Source organism: Geotrypetes seraphini, chromosome 15, assembly GCF_902459505.1.
Source record: "Geotrypetes seraphini chromosome 15, aGeoSer1.1, whole genome shotgun sequence".
Taxonomy (NCBI): domain Eukaryota; kingdom Metazoa; phylum Chordata; class Amphibia; order Gymnophiona; family Dermophiidae; genus Geotrypetes; species Geotrypetes seraphini.
In genome coordinates, this window is record NC_047098.1 from 53,104,814 (window position 1) to 53,129,417 (window position 24,604).

At 40.2% G+C, this 24,604-nt stretch overlaps 1 protein-coding gene across 10 annotated transcripts in view; it reads right to left on the minus strand.

Moving 5' to 3' along the window:
* Positions 1-24,604, minus strand: part of NF1 (neurofibromin 1) — a 393,675-nt gene that overhangs the window by 164,577 nt on the left and 204,494 nt on the right. For all 10 annotated transcript variants that reach the window (XM_033922537.1, XM_033922541.1, XM_033922536.1 and 7 more), the window contains 5 exons: positions 17,629-17,787; positions 16,276-16,373; positions 13,688-13,834; positions 9,725-9,871; positions 9,259-9,369 (listed from right to left, as the gene is read on the minus strand). In XM_033922537.1, the coding sequence (XP_033778428.1) occupies positions 9,259-9,369; positions 9,725-9,871; positions 13,688-13,834; positions 16,276-16,373; positions 17,629-17,787 (662 nt within the window). The remainder of the gene's footprint in view (positions 1-9,258; positions 9,370-9,724; positions 9,872-13,687; positions 13,835-16,275; positions 16,374-17,628; positions 17,788-24,604) is intronic.

Sequence of the window (24,604 nt, forward strand, 5' to 3'; positions counted from 1 at the left end):
TATCAGTGCTAAAAGGGGAAGACTCAGAGTAACACTAGAAAATATTTTTTCATAGGAAGTATGGTAAATGCATGGGATGCATTCCCAGAAGAAAAGTGGAAAGCCAAAATAGTAACAGTATTCAAGAGCACCTCGGACAAGTCAAGATTATTCCTAGTTGTGAGGAAACGATGGGGAAAGCAACAAAGATTAACAGAGGTTTATAGTATTATACAAAAATACGTATACAGTCAAACCTCAGTTTGTGAGTAACGCGGTTTGTGAGTGTTTTGCAAGATGAGCAAAACACTCTTGCAAATCTTGCCTCACAAACCAAGCATTGACTCGATATGCGAGCCCCCACCCCCTAGAACTGGCTTTGCCCCCCCTGCCCGTCCACCCACCCAAACCCTTACCGCAATTGGGCACCGGCATGCAGCACCAACTCACAGGACATGCCGGTGCCGAAAGAACCTGCCGCTGATCTCTGCTGGGCCTTGAGTATGCACAGATGCTCAAGGCCCAGCAGAGATCAGCAGCAGGCTCTTTCGGCACCGGCATGTCCTGTGGGTTGGTGCTGCTTGCCAGTGCCTGATTGCAGTAAGAGTTTGGCAGGCAGGCGGGGGAGGTCGATGCTGGTTCTTGGGGTTGAGGTGGTGAAGCCGGTTCCTGGGGGTGGGGTGGAAGCGTGCCACTGGCCTTGGGGGTGGGTCTTTTTTGGATGAGGTGGAAGCGCCAGTGGCCTCGGGGGAGGGGGGTGTCTTTCTGGGATGTGATGTGGTGGGGTGGAAGCACGCCAGTAGCCTTGGGGGGTATTTTGGGATGTGGAACGAGTTCAAAGAAGCGTGGGATGAACACAGAAGATTTAGAATCAGAAAATAATATTAAATATTGAACTAGGCCAGTTACTGGGCAGACTTGCACGGTCTGTGTCTGTGTATGGCCGTTTGGTGGAGGATGGGCAGGGGAGGGCTTCAATGGCTGGGAGGGTGTAGATGGGCTAGAGTAAGTCTTAACAGAGATTTTGGCAGTTGGAACCCAAGCACAGTACCGGGTAAAGCTTTGGATTCTTGCCCAGAAATAGCTAAGAAGAAAAATTAAAAAAAAATAAATTTAAATAAAAATTTAAATTGAATCAGGTTGGGCAGACTGGATGGACCATTCGGGTCTTTATCTGCCTTCATCTACTATGTTACTAGGGAGCTGATGGAATATAAGCATCATTACTATTACCACAGGACTGGTGTAATATGCCTAGAAACAGGATGCCACTAAAAGAAAGATCTTCTTGTTGTATATCTGTGATTTTACCTAGTAGATATTCTGAATAAATTCCTGCAAACAACTTATAAATCCAGCATGACACCTTAAAAATAAGTTGGGCCTTGGTTGGCAACCAATGAAGCCTCATTGAAGTAGATGTAACACGGTCTGATTATTTTAAACACAAAAATCACCTTAGTGGAAGTATTTTGAATAATTTGTAATCTGGAAATCAAATTAGAAGAAACGAAGCAATAAAGATCATTACAGAAGACTGCTATAGAAAGGACTAAAGATTAGAGTAATATTGAAAAGTGTTTTTCTTCAAACATTGCCATACAACAAATAACACATAATTGGAAAAGTTGGAATAGACTGAACTTTAGTTTTTGGTGGAATTCAGTATGCCATATTTATAAAATGGAAAGAACATTAGCCATTCAAAAAGGGAATTTTAATAAATTTCAGGATGTGTGGAGGCCATTATCAGACTATTATATAAAGAATAAGTATATATTTTTCTTCCCTATTTAGAACAAATGAAAAATAGGGCAGGGGGAGGGGGGATTTTATTATTGAAGAAAATGATTTTATGAAATATAAAATGAAGGGAGGGGGATAAATTTAATTTGAAAAGATCAATTGTAAAATCTCAAGTGAATTATCTATGTTACAATGTTAATATTAATATTGATGTACTTGATGTAAGTTATAAAATGAATAAAGAATCTAAAAATATATATATATATCATAGTACCCTGAACTCGAGTGGTTCCAATATTTATATCAAAGAAATAGGGACATGGAACACCTCAGTGTTCATTAACCTAATAGTCACAGCCAACAAGGTTTTAAAACGATCTAAAACAACCTATTATTGATCAAAATGTGTCTGAATTTATATCTGCTGTCTATATTTTACACTATGGTCCCCTTTTACTAAACTGCAATAGTGGTTTTTAGCGCAGGGAGCCTATGAGCGTCGAGAGCAGCACTGGACATTCAGCGCAGCTCCCTGCGCTAAAAACTGCTATCGTGGTTTAGTAAAAAGGGAGGGGATATATTTGTCTATTTTTCTATGGTTGTTATTGAGGTGACAGTGCATAGAGTCATCTGCTTTGACCTCTTTGAAAAAAACCCTGGATAATTAACATTTTCAATGCGTACAGTGTGCTTTGTGTTTTTTTTAAATTTTATTGTTGGTAGATCATTTTGAGTTGGTCATTTTAAAAGTAGCTCGCAAACCCAAAAAGTGCGGGCACCCCTGCTCTAGAACATCGCTCCTTAGTTTTATCAAGTGGTGCAGTGAGGGGCCAGCACTTTACATCTTATCACCTCATTCTTTCTTTTTTCTCCTCATGTACAGCACGGTTCTTTATTCTAAGCAGCTCTGGCACTAACAGTACTACGGGTGCCTTATGCTACTTTCACTACCACTTGCAATCAGGTTCGGCATTTTAGCATGATTTTGGTTTTTTATTTAGTTTTTCACCAGTATTTTCATTTATTTATTAAAGCAGCCTTTTTTAACAGCCCGATGCCCCTCCCCTATCAGTGTGCATCCAATCCACTGCCAAAACTTTTTTGGTGCCTCTTTCAACAGATCAAATATCATAGCCCCACTGTCGTGTGTTCACAAATATTTTGTGTACGAGTTTATCTCATCAGTGTAGAGACCTTTTTGGTAAGTCCATCTTACTCTCTCTTTTTTACTTTCCTGAGTGCTGTGGTTTTATTCTTTGGTTTTAATAGAAGCTCATTTGAACAATAATTTAGATCTTTCCCAGGTTTCACTTTTCATCTACCCGGTCGGCTTGTCTTTGAGCTACTATAGGCTTATGTTTTCAAGATACAATCTGTAGTATCAGCTGTTCATTTCCCATACGTTTACTTTTGCCCTGTTTAGGTCTATATAGTCTAGGCATACTGTTTGTAACCAGCCATCATTTTAAGTATGTATATGCCCTATTTTAGGGGGGGGTTGTTAAGTTCTTTTAGCATGTTATTTCATTAATTCTGAGTTCGGTGTTACAATACGTTGTTCTTGGTTTTTAGTTTACACATTATTTATTTTTTTCTATGACATGTTGGCATCGCAATTTTACTCAAAAGTATAAATAGGTATCCATATTTTCATTCAAGTTTCATCACGGTGCTCTGGTTTTGGCTCCAGTATTTGTCACTTCCATCTACTAGGTCTGGCTATCCGTTACCGTCTCTTTTATTTTAAAGACTCACTCATTATAACTAGTAGTGATCCACACATCTCTTCATAATGGACATGTCTGATTTTAGCATTTGGATCTTAGTACTATGGGTTTGGTCTTTTCTGGTTTCCTTTCGATAGTCTGCTTTTCGTCTGAAGTCTTTTGAGTTTAGAATTACATTTTATGACATTTTTGTGGTTATAATTGTATGACATGTCTAAATTGGTCAAGTTATCCATTATTTTTACCATTTTTTGTCCCCTCATACAGTGGCAGACCGCCCTGGGTGCCAGCCCTAGGGGGGGTACACAGCCGGCTGGATCCAGAACCTTCCGAGCTGCTCTAAATGGCACCTGCACCTCAGCGCAGCTGCTGTACTTATTCCGAAGCAGAGTCGGCAGCCGCACTGAAGGGCAGGAAGGTCCCGCAATGACTGCATTTGCCGCCTCTGCCTCCGGAAGACGTAAGTGACGTCAGATGGGGTGGACTGGCAGCTGCAGTCATTGCAGAACCTTGCCGCAACTCCCTGTGTCTGCCGGCTCACCCCCTCCAACATCACTTACATCTTCCAGAGGCAACAGAAGCAGTCATCATAGGATCTTGCTGGTTTGGAGGGAGAGAGGAGCATAGAAGCGTGGTGGAGAGAGAAAAAGGGGGTCAGGGTGGTATGGAAGGGTGGTGGAGGGAGAGAAAGGGGGCAGATGCTGATGGAATTGGTGTGCAGGGAAAAGAGAGAGAGACATAAGGGGGAAGGATACTGGATGGAATTGGGTTGGAGGGAAAGAAAGGGGGCAGATGCTGATGGAAGTGGGGGAAGGGAGAGGAGAGAGTGAAATGCCAGACCATGGGGGTGTGGGAGAGGGAAGGGAAGAAGAGGAGAGAGATGCCAGACCATTGGAGGAGGGAAGGAAAAAAGATGGATGCCAGAATAATAGGGGTGAAGGGAGAGATGGAAGGGGAATACAAGGAGAGAAGATGCCATATAGAAGGGGCAGACAGAGGGTAGACAGTGGATGAAAGGAAGAGAGTGACAAGACTATGAGGAAAGCAGAAACCAGAGAAAACAATGTAGAAAAAAATTCTATTTATTTATTTTTTTTGCTTTAGGGGAAATGCATCGCTGTTTCTGTGGTGTTGCATTGTATGCAGAGTCCAGTTTCTTGGTGATTCAATTTAACCTTTGTCTACGCATGTCTATTTTATCCCCCCTTTTACAAAACTGTAGAGCATTTTTTTTAGCACTGGCCATGGTGGTAATTGCTCAGAATTCTATGAGAGTCTGAGCTGTTACCACCATGGCTAAAAACCACATTATAGTTTTGTAAAAGGGAGAGGGGTTAGTTTGTGATTACATATTGCATACTAGGCGAAGGTGGTTTCTGTGTTCTGTGTGTTCGAAAGACATGGTTTTCAGTTAGGATTGACTCTGTAGGATTGATCTGTACTAGTCTGGCTTGTTTAGTTTTACAATGGGTGTATTGATGTACTGCTCACTGCAGTATGTAAGATGCTGCCTTTTCCTAGGTACACTCTTGTGTGATGTGTGGATTGTTACTAAAAATCATGTTTTTCAAACAGATGGGGGGTGTGTCAAAAAATGATGGCCCTCGGGTGTCACATATGCTAGGTACACCACTGCCTTCATAGTTTATATCTAATCCACAAGCCTGCTTTTAGGACCTACAGGGTATGTATCCCTCTGATTCATGACAATTTCACTTCTCATGTTATCTTATCCATTCTTTTTATTATACAACTGCCCAGATAAGCATCAGTCTTTGACGTGATTGGACCTTGAAAACTAACGGCAACAGTGTTCTCCCCAGAAATATTTTCCAGCCATGAAAAACATTTGCTGCATTTAGTGTGCCACAAAAAACATTTATTCCGTTTAGTGTGCTAGAGTTTAAAAAAGTTTGAGAGACGTTGCTCTATACCATTTGAAAGAGGGCAAATATCTAATTATTCACTTCTAGAATTGGATACTTCTTAAATTTAATAAAAAATCATGGAACAAGTGTCAAACCTTAAGAAAGGCAGTCATATTGAGCATTGGAAAATAACTAATAATAATTAACTAATACAAATAGTACATATTTAGGGCTCCTTTTACTAAGCTGCGATAGCGGTTTTACTGCGCGCTTAGCTCACGCAGAATTGCTGCACATGCAAGACGCTAACGCCAGCATTGAGCTGGCATTAGTTCTAGCTGTGTAGAGCGGCAATTCTGCATGCACTAAAAACGCTATTGCAGCTTAGTAAAAGGAGTCCTTAATTTTCCCCATCACCAAATTTCCCCGTCCCGCCCCACCCGGCTACTTTTTCATGCCACCCGGCTGGAAAACATTTCTTGGGAGAACACTGCATTTAGGTAACAGAAATCTCATGCACGAATACAGGATGTCCATAGCGGGACTTGGAGAGACATCCCAGGAACGAGACTTGGGAGTTCTGATCGACAAGCCGATGAAGCCATCCGCGCAATGTGCAGCGGCGGTGAAAAGGGCGAATAGACTGCTAGGAATGATAAAGAAGGGGATCACGAACAGATCAGAGAAGGTTATCATGCCGTTCTAGCGGGCTATGGTGCGCCCTCACCTAGAGTACTGTGTCCAGCATTGGTCGCCGTACATGAAGAAGGACACGGTACTACTTGAAAGGGTCCAGAGAAGAGCGACTAAGATGGTTAAGGGACTGGAGGAGTTGCTGTACAGCGAAAGATTAGAGAAACTGGGCCTCTTTCCCTCGAACAGAGGAGATTGTGAGGGGACATGATCGAAACATTCAAGATACTGAAGGGAACAGACTTGGTAGATAAGAACAGGTTGTTCAACCTCTCCAAGGTAGGGAGAACGAGAGGGCACTCTCTAAAATTGAAAGGGGATAGATTCCATACAAACGTAAGGAAGTTCTTTTTCACCCAGAGTGTGATAGAGGGCTGGAATGCTCTTCTGGAGTCTATCATGGGGGGAAATACTCTCCAGGGATTCAAGACAAAGTTAAACAGGTTTATGCTGAATCGGAATGTACGCAGGTAAGGCTGGCCTCAGTTGGGGCGCTGGTCTTTGACCAGGGGGCCGCCGCGTGAGCGGACTGCTGGGCATGATGGACCACCGGTCTGACCCAGCAGCGGCAATTCTTATGTTCACTCATAATTCACAAGTTCCTATTCACAATCAAATGACAATGACAATTAGAGAATCCTAACCCAACAACCCAGAAGTGGACCCTGCACATGAAGTACATTTAAAGGTACTGGGTATCACACATGGATAACATCACCCAGAAGAGTGGAGCTTATCACCCTCCCCCCACCCCATGCAATTTCAGAAGATTTCACAACTGGTAAGTCCATTTATATATGGCAGCATAACAGGACCTGAGCAAATAATCTTGCAGTAGCATGACAACTTTCAAGCACTCAGAAAAAGACAATGATGCATTCATGTTGTTACTTGATTATTAATTATCTCCATCGTTTGATAAAATTAAACAGCTAAAACTGATGCTGAAGGGGCCTCTAAAAACTTGTCTAAACTTAATCCTTTAAACCCAAACTATGCAGAGTGAGTTTCTCCTTCATTAGTGCATTTAAACATGCCAGTCATACTGGGACTGTACTAGAATCTATTCTAGCAGTAGTACTTTTAAATATACAGTATTTATATATGATCTGGAAAATGATGTGGTGAGTGAAATGATCAAATCTGCCGATAGGACAAAATTATTCAAAGCAGTTAATTGTGAGAAATTTCATGAAGATCTGGCAAGACTGTGGACTGAGCATCTAAACGGCAGATGAAATTTAATGTAGAAAATTGCAGCAGTGATGTATATAGGGGAGAAAATTTTAAAACTAAAGGTACACAATGCTGAGTTCTGTATCAGGTGCCACAACGCAAGGATTGGATCATGGGGTCATTCTGGAACTTGCCCAAATCTTTTTTAAATCCAGACACTTTAACTGCTGTTATCACATCCTCTAGTAACGAGTTCCAGAACTTAACTATTTATTGAGTAAAAAAAATATTTCCTCCCATTTGTTTTAAGGTAATTCCATGAGTGTCCCCTAAAGAGTAAAAAAAAAAAAATCAATTCACTTTTACCTGTTCTACACCACTCAGATGAGAAATAGATGTGAATAGCAGAAGCAGTAGAGTATAGCTCAGGAGTCCTGAATAGACATTTTGAGAGCTGAAATATTTTTTTTCAGCATATACTGTACATACAGCAGTTCTTATAAGGGATCAGATGGCTAGCCAGAAGAAAATGGAAATATTCTTCAAGTGGACTAGGAAATTTAATTTATGCTTTCTGAACTTCCCAATGAGTCATTTGATAAACCAGAAAATATGCTTCTGAGATATTTTTGGGAGACCTTGTAATACCAACAGAGAATGCACCTCTCACTGTGTGATCTTTCTATGTGTCAAGCAGGAAGAAAAAAATGATAAAGACAATCTATGGAGGAGGGTGGGGAGACTAATCTGTGTCTGCAGCCAACTTGAATAAACTGATTCCCTTGAGTTTGATAGTCTCAGAGTTGGAGACTTCTCATTCTACTTTGGTGATCTTTATATTGCAACATGACAGATGTTATATTTCCATCTTAAGAATGCTTAAAAAATGTGTTTTTTCCAGAAATATGTAAAGTGACACAATAAAGGGTTTATTATTGTAAAAGAAAGCTGGTGTCCTTGGCATTAGCTTTCTATTTGAAATTTTCTTGTAAATGTGTGTTCACTTTCCAGAATAATTTCTACAAATATTTTTATTCTGATCATTTTCTTAATGCTAAATCTTGTCCAAATAATGTAGACATTCAGGTGCATCACATTGATATTAGGGTAAATTGCATGTTCATGTGGATATAGCCTCTGTATTCTATTACTTTCCTTTATTTTGATTCTGTAATTCTTTCTTTCTTCCTTCCTTTTTTTTCTGATTCTTGAACTTCCCATTGCCATTATCTTTATCTCATATTTTGGCTTATATCAGGAGATGCATTTTAGTATTACTTTGTCTTATAATTTATATTTGTCTTCATTTCATAGAAAATTCAGTGAAGAATAATTGCATTGCAGTTGTGCTTCCAGAGAAAGATGAATAATTTTGTAGGATAAAATGAGCTCTTCAGAACTAAAGCGGGCCATGGCCTGTTTCTGCATTATTATTATTATTATTATTCTTTATTCTTATATACCGCCATACCCAGTGAGTTCTAGGCGGTTTACATCAATTAGCAAATGATCTGCATTGACAAGCAGATTTACAACAAAATTACAAGCAGATTTACGATAAATTACAACGATTTACAGCAGTCAGCAGTGAAATTACAGCGATTTACAACTGTCTGCAATGAGGGGAAGATTTACAACAATATAACAGAAATTGCAGGTTTGATCGAACTAGATAAGGGAAGTAGAGAGTGGGGAAGGGAGGGTCTAGTGAAGGAGGAAGGGGGCAGGGGTGGGGCAAGTGTTGTGTGGGGTGAATGGAATATTAAGGGTCGTGTTTGCTTCAGCTATCTAATGGCAGAATTAGTTAGATATGGATATGACCTGATTTTTCATCTAGGTCTTTAGGCCACAGAGGCTATGAATCTCGGTGCATAGCAGAAATAATACAAAAAGTGGACATAGCCTGCTTTGGTTCTGGAGAGCTCAAATAAGATGGTCAGTTAACAAAAGAAAATGTAACAATTAGGGAGAAGAGGAGTGTACAGATGTGGAAGTCTAACAGTTCCATGTTGCAGTGGTCCTACTCAGAATTAGAGCTTTGAAGATGAGGAATATAAGATTTTTCTTACCGCCTAGCAATATAATAGAATACCGGATTTCCAGTTTTTGATGTCCCTGCTTGATAGAAGATATTAAGAGTTTTTAATGCTTTAAATTCCTCCTTTTCATGTACCTGGTGCCTGAAAATTGAGAATTAAAAGCAAAATCAACTTCAAATAAATAATTATAAACACCTAACTTTAATAAAATGGACCACAAACATTAAAAATATTGAAACAGCTCGAGGTCAGCAGTATCTAGGAAGTTAACACATTTGTGAAAGCTACTTTAATAATTTAATCAAAAGGGTTTTTTTTTAAACTTATGGTATTATTTATATATCTTGCTTTTGCACATTACAACTTAATGTCACTGATTTTCTCTAGTAATTAAATAGTACATTAATTCTTGTATTTGTATTGTGAAATTTATAAAGAAAAAAACCCAAACAAACATATAACCATAAACATTTAAACATTTTATAACTCTTCTTACCTGGTCATGAATTCCTCAAATTTGGAACTGGTGAGATTTAAGCTGGACCAATGTGTGTCTGCCACAGGTTTGTGCTCTGGGGGCCCCAGATACGCAAGTAGAGTTGCCATCTTGTCAAAGGGTCTCCTGCCCACTGCTTTATGGTCCCTGAAAGGATCATACTGTTCTTTTCAACCAAATATTCTTAATTCAATATGAATGCACAGAAACATTATACAGAAAGCAGAACACAGTTTCTCTCCCTTCAAGCTTTCCTCTGCTTCATTTGAGGCTGTATGAGATTTTGATACTTTTTTCTGAGAACTCAAAATCTACTACTACTATTACTATTAATTATTTCTATAGCGCTACCACATGTATGCAGCACTGAACAGAGTCACAAAGAAGACAGTCCCTGCTTGAAAGAGCTTACAATCTAAAAAGACACAAACAGGATGTCATGGATACAGTTGAGGGGATTGGGTTGTAGGGCAGTGGGGAGTAGGGTTATGGACGGAAGGTTATATTAAAAAGGTCTGCTTTACATAAGAGCAGCATATTTTAAAATCTACAAAGGAATGTTAACTCCTCCAGGCTTTCCCATCTCAGTGGAGCAGAAGTCTAAAGTTTGAGATAGCTTACCCTCTGCTTTTCTTTAAGTTCTCTACATTTAAAAACATACACAACTTCTCTGAAGGGCAGGTTTATTTGGAGCGCAACACATTGCTTACATCACAAAAACATAATAATAAATAAGAAAAATGATTCATCTCTAACATTCTTCTTCAGGGATGGGAATATTTAATATATTAAGGCATCTCTCTAGAAAAAGGAGAGAATGCTGCAAAAGAAACTGCACTGCCTCAGATAAAGTTCACAATCATCTTTGGGAAAGGTGTTTTTGCCTTTTTTAAATGGTCAATTCTGCTAGAATTAAAAGTGAATTTGATGCATTGGTTATCTTCAGACGTGCCTTCTGAGCATTTGTGGAACCCTCAAATGATTATGATTTTAGTTTTTAAACGTTGTAAGTTCCAAGATTTAAAATCTCAGAAAGGAGTACTTTTGCAAGCTATTTGGGAACCTTTTGGAATACCCTTACTCCAGTGGCTCAAAGTAGAATTTTAAATGGTTAAGCATTTGAGACATCTTGTTTGGATAAGGTGACTGGGAGGCTGAGTAGGAGGGAATAATTTTGTGTTTAAGTAAATGCATGTCCTCTTTATGGGTGTCTTTAGTTCTTTTTGTAGATACCACTTGTGTTTTATTCTTGTGTATTCCTGTGCAAAGCTCAATAAAAACTTCTTTATACATAAAGTTCATTATTCAAAAACCTTTAGAATCACTTATCAAGAACTCACTTTGTCAGGTTGAGAGTTGTATTCATACAGTTTCTATTATATGCCCAATAGTCCTTATATATTAAAAAAAGGAATAGAATAAAGTGTTTTTTAAGATGCCAACAGTTCAAAGGTAGATATATGCTTTCAATAAAGACATATTCGGTTAACTAACCTAACATGAATCCCATCATGCTAGAATCTTCTTCTCTATGTCACAAAATAACCTGAAACCTCACTTTGTAACTTGAAACCAACTACCTTCTAATGTAATGTAATTTCATGGAAATGTCCAACTTTCTTCCAATGTATCTTCCTGGAAATGTCCAGCTATCTCCCAATGTAATGTAACTTCCTGGAAATGCCCAGTTATCTTCCAATGTAATCCGCTTAGAACCGCAAGGTACAAGCGGAACAGAAATCCGTAATGTAATGTAATGTAATGTAATGTACAACAGTTAAGAAGGGTGAAATCCTATTTTTTACAACAATATTACACAATACTGGTCAAGTTGACTATTATGTTGCTACTGGATTTTTGCAATGCACTGCTTTCAGGAATTCTGGTGAAATTAATGAAAAAACTTCAGCTGATACAGAACACTGCTGCAAGACTTATGTTGATCACTTTACACCGGCTCCTGGTAGAAAAACAGGTTGAAGTTAAGTTATGCTGTTTGGCATTTAAAATCTTATAAGGAGATGCTCCTGATAGTTTCTCCAGATTTACTGAATAATGAATATTGTAAATCTGAAGAGGTAAAATACAAGATGACTCACTGCAAATTAACTACCAAAACTGCAAAAATTTGGACTTTACTTCCTATACAGATTCACGTTACCACTATGTTTGGCAAAAATCTGAAAACATGGCTTTTCAGAAGTCTTTGTCAGGGGTTTAGTTTGACTTAATTTTGAAAGTTTATTGGTGTGTAGTTGAAAATGTTGTTTATAACCCACTGTTTGAGAAATATTTGTTAGATTAGTCTGATTTTGATTTTGTATTGTATATTTATTTTCGTGTAGTGATAATGCTATTTGTAACCTGCCTCGAACTCCGCTTTGCAAAGATTTGGTGGGATATAAGATTATATATAAGATATCTATTGGCCAGATCATTCGTCTCCAAGTGGATTACAATGTTGGTTTTAGAATCTTTACTTTCTTCTTTGATTACAGTCATTATTTGGTTTGTATCTCTGCTGGCACAGGATCCTGGAAGGCATTTAACTTTGTTTAGGCCCATGGACTAAGTCCCTAAATTAATGCCTCTGACAGTGGAGTCTTCGTACAAGAGTTGTTTTTTTTTGCATTCTACAGTTTTGTCAGTGATTTGTGGGCGCCTTTTGATTTGCATTGTTTGTACAGTGAGTGAGAATAATTGGTAGGGAGGATGCCTACAGTTATCCATCTATTCCTAGGCTATTTTATCCTCTGTGGCAGTGGTGATAGGTTGGCTTCAGATAAAGCAGTTCTGGAAGAATTTTTAATTGAGGCCAATTCTTGTCTGAGCCTGCTGATCTTCTCCCTCATAGAAGAGAGTTAGAGACAGATGGGGCAAGCCTTAAATGACCAAATAGCTATTCTTAAGACAAATGAGCCACAGTTATTACACTGAATGAAAGCTATGGAGATTGGTTAAAGTGAGTATTAACAGGTGTTCTATGATCAAAATGAATTAGCAAATCACATACTACGATGGAAAAAATATTGCTACTTACTACTACAAACGATGGGATAGGTGGGTGTAAGGGAGGGAGGGAATATAAATGTAGTAATATGAATTTCTAAAGCTATGAGCCACTACCTATACACACAGTATATCAAGAGACTAATATAGAATGATTAGCTAGCCTGAAAAAACAACCAAAAAAGTTATCAGTCTGTATCAGAGGGAAAAAACAAACATAACAAACATAAAAATGTATTTCTATACCGCAATACCATTAAGTACAAAATAGAATTTAAAAAACTGTACATATACAGTTGAATATATTAATTTCCTAAAAATAAAATTGTCTCCTAAAATGCTGATATGAGCATGAGGTCGCTATTAGAAAATTCAAATCTTTATCCCATTTTGCAGCTTGAAACAACAGAAGACATTAATGATATTTTTTATATTGACAACCTTTGACTAAAGGAAAGGCAAATGCAGCATGAGTATTTACCAAAGCAAGAGTGCTTTAAATTTACAAATGTGAATGAATCCACAAGATAATTAGATGCAAGGCTGAACAATACCTTATAACAAATGCAACCAAATTTAAATTTCACACAAGTCTCGACTGGCAACCAATGCAATTCATGGAAAAAAGGGGCGACATGATCAAACTGTTTCAGATTAATGATTAGGCGAACAGCAGCATTCTGAATAATGTGCAATCTACATAGATTTTTTTGGTAACGAGCAAAATAGACAAGCCTGTTTTTCCTTGGTTTTTGTTGGTTTTAATACTCAGCTACCACAGAAGCAGTTAAAGCAAGTTGCATCTCAGCTATGCAGATATAAAACAGACCGGAGAAATACTAAATATTAGTCAGCCAAGCAATGAAAATTGTAGAATAATACAAAACAGAACAGAACTTGAAGCTTCTCTCACTCTGCTAGCACTGAACTGTAAAGAGGGTTTAATTTTCTTACCTGTTGCTAGAGAGATACTGGCCAATCTTTTCCTGATTATTCCAAAGCAACCTATGTAAAGCCAGCACGTTGCCATCACTGATGAAAGACAAGCTGTGATTGACTGTGTCACTGGCTGGACAATCCGAAGCAATGTCAAAGAAAAACCTAAATAAAGAAAAGATTTTTTAAGCTATTTCTAGTCCTGCCATTTATACCTAATCCTTTGGGCTTTTAATACAGTTAGAAAAAAGCCATCATTTACAATTATCAGAGGCACATGAAGCTCAACACATGAAAAACATAGCTTTTACTTATTGAGCTATAGCAGTTTCCAGGCAAGTGTCTCTTACTGCCCTGTGATATGATAGCTTAGGGATCTGCTAAGCTATCATATCACAGGGCAGTCAGAGACACCTGCCTGGAAGCTGCTATAGCTCAATAAGTAAAAGCCCTGTGCTCCTCTTCCAGAGGTCATAAGTCCAAATCGCAACCAGCTCCCCAGCACATATTTTAATTGTGGCATTCTACCTTGTAGGTGCACCTTGATGATCTCACAATGAGGTCACCATTGTGCAGCTGCAAACCTCCATTTGCAATGAAGTAGAAGCCATGCTAAGGTCTGTATCTGTTTTTTTCTGTTTTTAAGCTTTTACAAATGAAGTTATATATGCAATTTATATATTTTTGTCATGTGCTTTCTTTGCTTTCTAGAATGAGCTGATTGGAGCACTGTTTAGTCAGAAAAAAAGGCTAGCTTTTTAGCAAGAAAACTAAAGCTATATTTTTCATGTGCTGTGCTTCAGTTAATGGATCTTTTCCTCTAATTAGCAAATAGCATTGCTGTTTGTCCACAAAAATAGAAGGTTTTGCATGCAATATATCTGTTTTGATGTGCCCTGTTTATGTGGTGCCTTATTAAATATATTTTGAGCTTAATAAAGCAAAAATAAAAACCCAGAGAGCTAATTAGCAGATTGAATTAAGGACATCCAAACTGTGCCTAAGTTCCGTCCATAGAGCTTAGGTCTATCTGAAGCCCAAACTGTGCTCAAAAGTAGCCCTGGTTTTCATTCGCCTACAATATATGTAATGTAATGTAATGTAATTTATTTCTTATATACCGCTACATCCGTTAGGTTCTAAGCGGTTTGAAGAAAATATACATTAAGATTATAAATGAGAAGAAGGTACTTAAAAAATTCCCTTACTGTCCCGAAGGCTCACAATCTAACTAAAGTAAGCCACAGGGACTTACGAAAACATAAGGCAGCCATTCAGAAAGCAGCGCGAGGCCGAGCAGGAGAGCATAAAGCTTGCTCCTGACATCCGCGCTGCTGATTTGTGCACCACTGGCTGGGAAATAAGGAGGAGCCCAGCAGAGCGAAGGCTGCAAGCACCGTCTGCAAGGTAGATGCCGCGGCAGGGAGGGAAGCTGGCTGGAGCTGCTGGGCCCACGAGCAAGTGGGATGGGCTGGAGCCGATGGACCCACGACCAGGGGATGAGTGGGCAGGATTTAAAAAGGTATGGGAGGGGGGGCTGGCTTGGGGCTGTCTACCATTAGACATGCCCACCACTAGATATGCCCTGTACCCTGTCCCAGCCTATCACTAAACCACCAGAGGGGGGGCAGGGTACATGGCACACCATTTGGTTCAGAATTTTTTTTCTTGGTTTTTCCTCCTCTAGCGATAGGTGCGTCTTATGGTCAGGTGCTACTTATGGAGCAAAAAATACGGTAGTCATGAAACAATAAAAGGGGATAATTTAGATCAATCCAAGCTCTCAGCTATAGATAACATGAAAAAGTTGTAAAGCAGAGTGAGAAATAACTTTCAGAAACATGCCTCAACACTATCCCTTTAAGCATAATTGCTTGGATAGTGTCCTTTATCAAGGTCACACTAATGAACCAGGAGAATTTCCTAACCCATAAATTCTTCTTAAACAAGACAGTCATTTTTTCTGCACATTCTTCATCCCCTTGGCTCAAATCATTTGTTCCATAAGCACACCCAAAAAGTTTAGATGAAAAGCCAAGGCCCATTTACCCAAACTAAGCAAAAAAGTCAAAGGCCCATTTACCTAAACTAAGCACAGTTTATAAAGATATGGGAATGACATTCTAACCTCTCCATAACTCTGTCTTCTTCGCCATAAGGCAGGGATTTTTCTCCTGCTGTACTTTTTGTTTTACTGCTTATTCTAGTCAATACAAAGTGGACCTTCTAAACTTATCTTAGTCAACAGTGACAATGCTATCACAAGAGATGGCAAGAAGTGCAACTATCTTGAATAACGAACCACTCGGCAGGGACAGGGGAGTCCACTGCTCTTCTGAGCCACTCTACAAGCTCAAAAGGGAAGGGGGAGGTTGAAGGCAACCCTCACCTGGGATGTTCTGTCCACTTCAATGCTCCCACTGTGGGATCACTAATATGTAAGATGGCAGATACTTCATGACAGCAGCCTGCCTGGTTTAGGAGTTGATATAAAGTCAGACTTATCATTAGGAATTCTCTTACTTTGTGATTTTACAACTTGTCATAAAACTCCTAAAAGAGACCTTCTACAAGTACAACACTGGGTAAATTGTTATCTTGCTTACCTTCGTGCTGCATCAAAGTTGCTTTTCACAAAATCGTTAAAAGGGCGCATATGCTCTTCTTTTGTAAAGAGAACATGATTTGCAATACTTTGCAGGATCTAGAAGAACAAGAATTCATATTTCTAGCTGTGGCACAAATAACTAATCCCCAGAAACTATTCTTATTTACAAAAAAAGAAAAACAAAAATCTTGAACAAAACTGGAAATTTCCTTCCATTCCCACCAGTGCAATCCGCTGGCAAATATTAAGCTTAAAAGTACCTTGAAGCTCTTCCATGAGCAGTTGTTCATTATTTTAAGCTGGAGTACAGGCAGAAAAGAGATTTTCTCTTGAAAGTGGAACCTGACATACATGCCTCAAATAGGAGAGTCAGTGCCAATCCTTAGAATACTGGTTGTTAGCACATCAAATGTTCCATTGGAATGGTACAGTGCTTCAAGAGATGTGAAGCCAGTCTCCCATCACAGATTCATCTAGTTTCCGTGCTCGTTTTCATAAGCATCATGTTTTACCCAACTTTAGTGTACCATTTATTTGTTTTGTCAAAAGTAATATTGACTAATTTCTAGAAGTGCCAACAGCAGTCACAGAACAATAGTATTTAGCATGTTCTGTCAGCTGAAGGGCTGCAGTAATTCAGTTCCTTCTGGTAATTGTTAATGATACCCCCCACCCCTTTTTACAAAACTACGATAGCGGTTTTAGTGCAGGCCGGCTTGCTGAATGCTCTGCACTGTTCCCAACGCTCATAGGAACTGTATGAGTGTCGGGAGCAGCGCAGAGCGTTCAGCATGAAGGCCTGCGCTAAAAACCACTATTGCTGTTTTGTAAAAAAGGGGGTGGGGGTAAGGCAACAATTGCATATTTTGAGACAAAATAAAATAATTTCTGAACCTAATATTAAAAAACAAAACAAACAAATAAATCAACAACTATGAAAACTTACTCACAGAAAAGCAGTCTATCAAATCCTTGACCCTTTACCTTTATAGAGGGGTAGCCATGTTTGTCTCTGGCAGCGAAATGACAAAGAGGCAAGTGGCACATTATAGACTGATTTATTGAGGCATGGGCTTTTGAGGCTAAGACTAGTGCCACCAATTCAGGGGAAGCCCGACAACTGATACAATAACTGCCTTACAGCTATTGGAATTAATTCTTAACTCTCTTGGGCATCAATAGTATTTTATATTCTTCAAAAAAACAAAACCAAACTCCACACAAAAATTTGGTTGAATAGTCAAAAACAAGCAACAGAATGGTCGTCTCTAAAACTGTTCTCACAGAGCCAGCTTAACTTAACCACACAGGTTGCAGAACTTTCATCCACACTGGAAAAGTATCATCACACCTTCGACATCAGCTTTAGGCCCCGTTCAATTCTAGGTGGTGGCTTTTTATCCAAGATTCCTGCTTCATATGGAGAGACGATTGCAGGATTAATGAATCTGAGGAACATGGCGCTGCCAACTGCACCAATGCTGTTCTGGGGGAATCTCTGACTGACAACCTGCAAAACAAAGCAGTGTCATGGAGACAAGTCTTAGTCCAGGTAAAGAGCTAAGAAATCTTAAAATGACTAGAATTAACCTTGAGAGAGCACAAGCTGATAAATAATCTAGTTGAATTGTTGGCCAAAGCATTATGTGAACATACGCAACAGAAGTGCTGAAATCAAAGCACATGTTTGAATATATTGTTTTGAATAACATATTTTTAAAATTTGTCCAAAGTCCACATATATGGATATCAGAAATTTTAAACATGGTCTCAGATCTACAAAAGCAACACGATCATGTCTGTATATGGGAAAATTAGGTACTTACCTCAATAATATTCTTTCTGTTAACATGCTTCCTGACAAGTGAGTTGAACTCCCCCAAATTGCGAGCTGTTGCAGAAGGAATCAATCAATACTTTTTCCTCAGTGGCTGTCCTGCTTCTCTTCAGTTTGTACCAAAGCTACAATAGGAAACATAAGAAGGAGGGGTAAGGGGAACTTCACCGATAAGACACTTCTGTTCTGCTCTGTAATAAGTATATTGAACAATGTTAATCAAAACATATCATATAAAACAAAGTGTAACTAGCATTAACATTTATGGAGCTTGCATACTCTCAATTGCATTTGTAACAGTAATAAGGTATTGACTGGAATAAGAAGATCTCCAGTTCTGGACAGACATACTTGTCCGAGCCATTAAGCAGGCAAATAATTAAACTGACAGAGTGGGGTATCAGGAATTATATGCTGTATTAACAGAAAGAAGATTATCAAGGTAAGTACCTAATCTTCTCTTCTGTTACACAAAGCATACAAGTTCTGACAAGTGGGATGGCTTACCACAGCCAACATGTACTTACAATATTGCCACGTGAATCTATCTAGAAATAGATGCCTTAGACACTGGCTTGCCCAGCCTGGACTTCCTAGTTAGAACAAAAAGATAGTTGGAGAGACAAAATTCATTTGTCACTTTGAGATAATGGAGAATCCTTCACATCCAATACCTTCAACAGTTTGTCTTGTTTCTTTGAACCTGTGGACTGAAATGCTGGCAGGCAGACCCTCTTGATTGACATGAAAAGTCAAAACTACCTCTGGCAAGAAGGAAGGAACTGTGCACAGGGAAACCCCAGTTTCTGTCATCTTAAGCACCTGCAATTCGGAAACTCGCTTTGCTGAAGCTATAACCACTAGAAAGACTCTTTTGAATGTCTGATCCATCAGAGATGAGTCCTATAAAGGCTCATATAGAGTGCTACTGAGCCCCTATAACATAATGGAAAAGGTTGGCATACCAGAGGATGCAGTCTGAACGCTCTGTTCAAGAATCTGGCTATATCTGGATGAGAAGCCAGTGTACTCTTTTCCAATTTGGCTCTAAACACGACAAACTTGCTACCTGAACTTGAGAGACCTGACTGTTACACCCTTTTTGAGTCCAGCCTGCAAAAATGATAGGACCACTGAAATCAGAGCCCTACATTGTCCTTAGCACAACAAAGCTGAAATGTCTTCCAGACCTTAGCATATGTTGTGACTGTCACCAGCTTCTTAGCTCTAGGAAGAGTAGCAATAATCACCTTCAAATACTCTTTCTGGGCTAAAGTTGTACGCTCAAAGTATTCTGGATTTTCCATTGGTAACGGACCCTGTAACAGTAAGTCTGAATGTGCTGATAATTTGAGACCTTTATCTCACTGCAAACATACCAGAACCAAGCACTAAGGCAACTGCGGCCAATTTGGAGGTACTAGAATTACCAACCTAGGTAGACAGCTATTCTGTGGTGAACCCGGTCTATCAGAGACCATGGGGGAATATGTAGCAGCTCTTTCTCTGGCCAGGGTTTCACTATAGCATCCAGTCCAGCACTTCTGGACTCAGATCTTTGGCTGAAGGAACAGTTTGCTTTCTTGTTCACAGTCGAAGCCATCATATCGACCGTCAGTTGTCTCCAATGCTGCACAATGCAACAAAAGGCTTTCTGGGACAATAACCGCTCCCCTGGGTCCAAAGTCTGCTGGCTGAGATAGTCAGTTTGTGCATTCTCCACCCTTGGTACATGAGCTGCAGAGATAGCCAGCAGTTGGATTTCTGCCCAATGGAACAAAAACTGGGCCTCCCGTCTTAACCTTTTCCTATCGTGTGTCCCGGATGATGGGACATTCCAAAAAATGTTGTTACCATCGTATGTCCCATGACATGGGACATACAGTACACCTTCTACCTATCATTTGCCCCATCTATTGGGCCATTGTATTTACAATATCCATAAATGATAACGGTGAATACAAAATTTTGCTAAAATAATTACAACTGGAACCAGCATAACGTAAAATTTATTACGCTAGGAAAAGGTTACAGGAGCACTCTTGGGTGCATCCCTGCTGGTTGACATATGTCACTACTGTGGTATTATCTGAAAACAACCTGACAGCTTTGCCTTCCAGGGATCTCCCCAAAGTATGTAATGCCAACTGTATGGCTCTCAGTTCTAGTATGTTTATCAACCATAAAGCAGTAAGAGGGGCTAAAAGAGACTAGGAGGAAAAAATAGCCAAGGAGGCAAAAAACTTCAAGCCATTCTTTCAATATATTAAGTAGAAACGACCTGCGAAGGAAGCAGTGGGGCCGTTGGATGACCATGGAATAAGGGAGTGCTAAAGGAGGACAAAGCCATCACTGACAAACTGAACACATTTTTTGTGTCTGTATTTACCGAAGAGAATATACACAACATACCGGAAGCCGACAGGCTATACGCAGGAAACGAAGATGGGAAACTGACAGGGTTGACGGTCAGTCTAGAAGAGATTTGCAGACAGATTGATAGGCTTAAAAACAATAAATCTGCGGGACCCATCCAAGGGTAATCAAGGAACTGAAAGGGGCTATAGCTTCAACTAATAACCAATCTGTCGATCAAATCAGGAAGGATTCTGGAAGACTGGAAAGTGGCGAATGTTACGCCGATCTTCAAGAAAGGTTCAAAGGGAGATCTGGGAAACTACAGACCGGTGAGTCTGACCTCAGTACCGGGAAAGATGGTAGAGGCGTTGATAAAGAACCGCATCATTGATCACCCTGATGGACACAATCTGATGAGGACCAGCCAGCAAGGCTTCAGCAAAGGAAGATCTCGCTTGACAAACTTGCTGCACTTCTTCGAGGGAGTAAACAGGCAGATAGACAAGGGTGACCCGGTCGACATTGATTATCTGGATTTTCAGAAGGCGTGCGACAAGGTTCCGCATGACTATTTTGAAAAATTACGAGCCATGAATCGAGGGTGAAATACTCACATGGATTAAAAACATTCTGGTGGATAGGAAACAGAGAGTGGGGGTAAATGGACAATACTCGGACTGGAAAAGCGTCACGAGTGGAGTGCCGCAGGGTTTGGTGTTTAGACCCGTGCTCAACATATTTATAAACGACCTGGAAATTGGTACGAGTGAGGTGATTAAATTTACAGACAATACAAAGTTATTCAGAGTAGTGAAGACGCAGGAGGATTGCGAAGACCTGCAATGTGACATAAACATGCTCGAGAAATGGGCTGCGACATGGCAAATGAGGTTTAACAAGGATAAGTGTAAGGTGATGCATGTCGGTAACAAAAATCTTATACATGATTACAGGATGTTCGGTACAGTACTTGGAGAGACCACCTACCTCGAGTTTAGAAAATCTCTCAAAACTCACCTATTCCATGGACAAAACACCTAACACCCCTCTCCAATGAACAACAATCTCCTCCTGCCCTCTTCCACCTCTCTTTTCCCAACCTACCCACCTCCAACCCCCCCCTGACCTACACTCCCCCCTATCTCTCTAACTTCAACTACCTCCTTGCTCCTAATATTGTTTCAATTGTTTCGAACCACTTGTAATTTATTGCTTGCTTCTAATAGTGTTCAATTGTTTTTAAAATACTTGTAATTTTTTTGTTAATCAAATGTAAACCGCCTAGAACTCCTTGGGTATGGCGGTATACAAAAATAAAGTTATTATTATTATTATTGGAGAGACCCCCCAGGAAAGAGACTTGGGAGTACTGGTCGACAAGTCAATGAAGTTGTCCGTGCAAAGCGCAGTGGCGGCGAAAAGGGCGAACAGAATGCTAGGAATGATTAAGAAGGGGATCATGAACAGATCAGAGAAGGTTATCATGCTGCTGTACTGGGCCACCTGGAATACTGCGTCCAGCACTGGTCGCCGTACATGAAGGACATAGTACTACTTGAAAGGGTGCAGAGAAGAGCAACTAAAATGGTAAGGGGCTGGAGGAGTTGCCGTATAGTGAGAGATTAGAGAAACTGGGCCTCTTCTCCCTTGAAAAGAGGAGACAGAGAGGACATGATCGAAACATTCAAGATAATGAAGGGAATAGACTTCGTAGATAAAGACAGGTTGTTCTTCACCCTCTCCAAGGTAGAGAGAACGAGAGGGCACTCTCTAAAGCTAAAAGGGTATAGATTCCTTACAAACATAAGGAAGTTCTTCTTCACCCAGAGAGTGGTATAAAGCCGGAACGCTCTTCCGGAGTCTGTTATAGGGGAAAACACCCTCCAGGGATTCAAGACAAAGTTAGACAAGTTCCTGCTGAACCAGAACGTATGCAGGTAAGTCTAGTCTCAGTTAGGGCACTGGTCTTTGACCTAAGGGCAGCCGCATGAGCGGACTATTGGGCCAATGGACCACTGGTCTGACGCAGCAGCAGCAATTCTTATGTTCTTAACTATTTCCTTTGAGAGGGAATCCATCAGTCTTGAATCAGATGGCTATTATAATGGGCCCCCCAACCAAAAAGACTGGCATCTGTGGTTATTACCCACAATGCTTTCTGAAGGGCATACCCTTCGTCACAGACTCTGGCTGAAGCCACCAATGAAAGTCGTGCCATGCTTTCTCCATTCAGGCTAGCTGCATCTGAAGGGGATCTGTTTTTGGGGACCAGCATGACAATAGGGTGTCGTTTAGTAGATGCATATGAGCCTTCACCCAAGGAACCACCTCTATAATTGCTGCCATGGACCCCCCAACACTTGTGGACAGTGTCATTTTGTAGGTGCTAACATTGTCAAGAGGTCTGTAATTTGTCTCGATCTTCTGTTTGTGTGACTCTAGAACAGGGGTGGGCAACTCCGGTCCTCAAGGGCCAGAATCCAGTCAGGTTTTCAGGATTTCCTCTATGAATATGCATGAGATCTATTTGCATGCACTGTTTTCAATGCATATTCATTGGGGAAATCCTGACTGGATTCCGGCCCTCGAGGACCGGAATTGCCCACCCCTGCTCTAGAAGAAAAGCATAGCTTTTTGCCATACTGAACCAAATTCCCAAATACTCTAGTAATTGGAATGGCACTAAGTGGCTCTTCCAGAAGATGACTATCCAACCAAGGCTTTGCAGCAGTTGGACCACTTTTGCCACTGCCTTTTCTCCCTCTCTGAATTGGATGGGGTTCTGATCAACCAATTGTCTAAATACAGAAGCACCTGTATTCTTGCCTTCTGGAGATGCACCGCTACCACCACCATGATGAATGTATGTGGCGATTATGCTAGACCAAAGGGGAACACACAGAACTGGAAATGTCACCCCAAAACATGGAACCTCAGATACTTTCTGTGCTCCAGAAAAATAGGAATTGCAGATAGGTCTCCATTATATCCAGGGAGGCTAAAACTTCCCTGGAGCCACTGCTGCAAGGACCAACCAAATGGTCTCCATGAAGAACACAGTAGTTGTTGCATTGACAGATTTCAGATCCAAGATTGGTCTCCAGTTGTCTTTCTTGGATGCCATGATGTATATAAAGTATCTGCCTAAGCTTGATACTTCAGAAGGCACCAATTCTATGGCTTGAATGTCTAAAAATCTTGTCACCGTTTTGCCCAGAATATGACTGCTTTCTATGGCCTCCTGGCTATAGAGGTCAGAAGTCACATGTAGATCCAGGAGTGGGTGGCATAATTTGAGCTTGTAAATCTCTTGAATGATGTCCAGCACCCAACAATCCACGCAAATCATCTTCCAAGCCTCCCCATAAGCTGACGTAGGAAGTAGGGCAACTGACCTGGCGTTAATGGGACTTCTTGGAGGCTGCTGTGGTGCAAGAATCAGAGGATGCGGTTGCCTAGTGCTTCTGTAACTCTGTCTAGATTCTTGATATGAACTCTGGGTAGAGACTCTTCCCAAATATTGACAAAATTGACAAGAGCCTCGAAAATTAGCTTGTCCAGACCCTCTAGGGGTTTCTGGTCTGCTGTCAGGCAACACTTTAAGGTGACAATCTGACACACTGGCCATAAGATCATCTAATCCTTTACCAAAGAGCATTTGCCCTTTAAAAGGGAGCCTGCTCAATGTTGCTTTAGAAGCTGAATCTCCTGCCCATTGCCAGAACATTCTACGAGCAGAGATGACATAAGCAGAAACTTTGCTCACGACTCTAATTATATCATATAGAGAATAAAATACATAGTTAATCCCCGCATTCACTAGCTGGGGGTAAACATCGTCATTTGACGAGGGAGTCCAACACATTCTGGTGTGGCAAGTGTGTGTCATGAATGAGGCCGCCGCAGCCGTCTTGATTCCCAAGGCCAAAGGCCAAGGTCTTTTGAGGACATCTGCCCTGTAAATCCTGTGCCTCATTTAAAATCACACCTCCTCCATTGTGACCTGTGCTAGTAAGGAATCCACTTTAATCTGAATAAACAGCTGCTAAAATTAAGAAGCCAAGGGATACAGCATGGATATTATCCCAGCAACCCATAAGAAGCCTTCTGGGGTCTCACAATGCTCTATAAC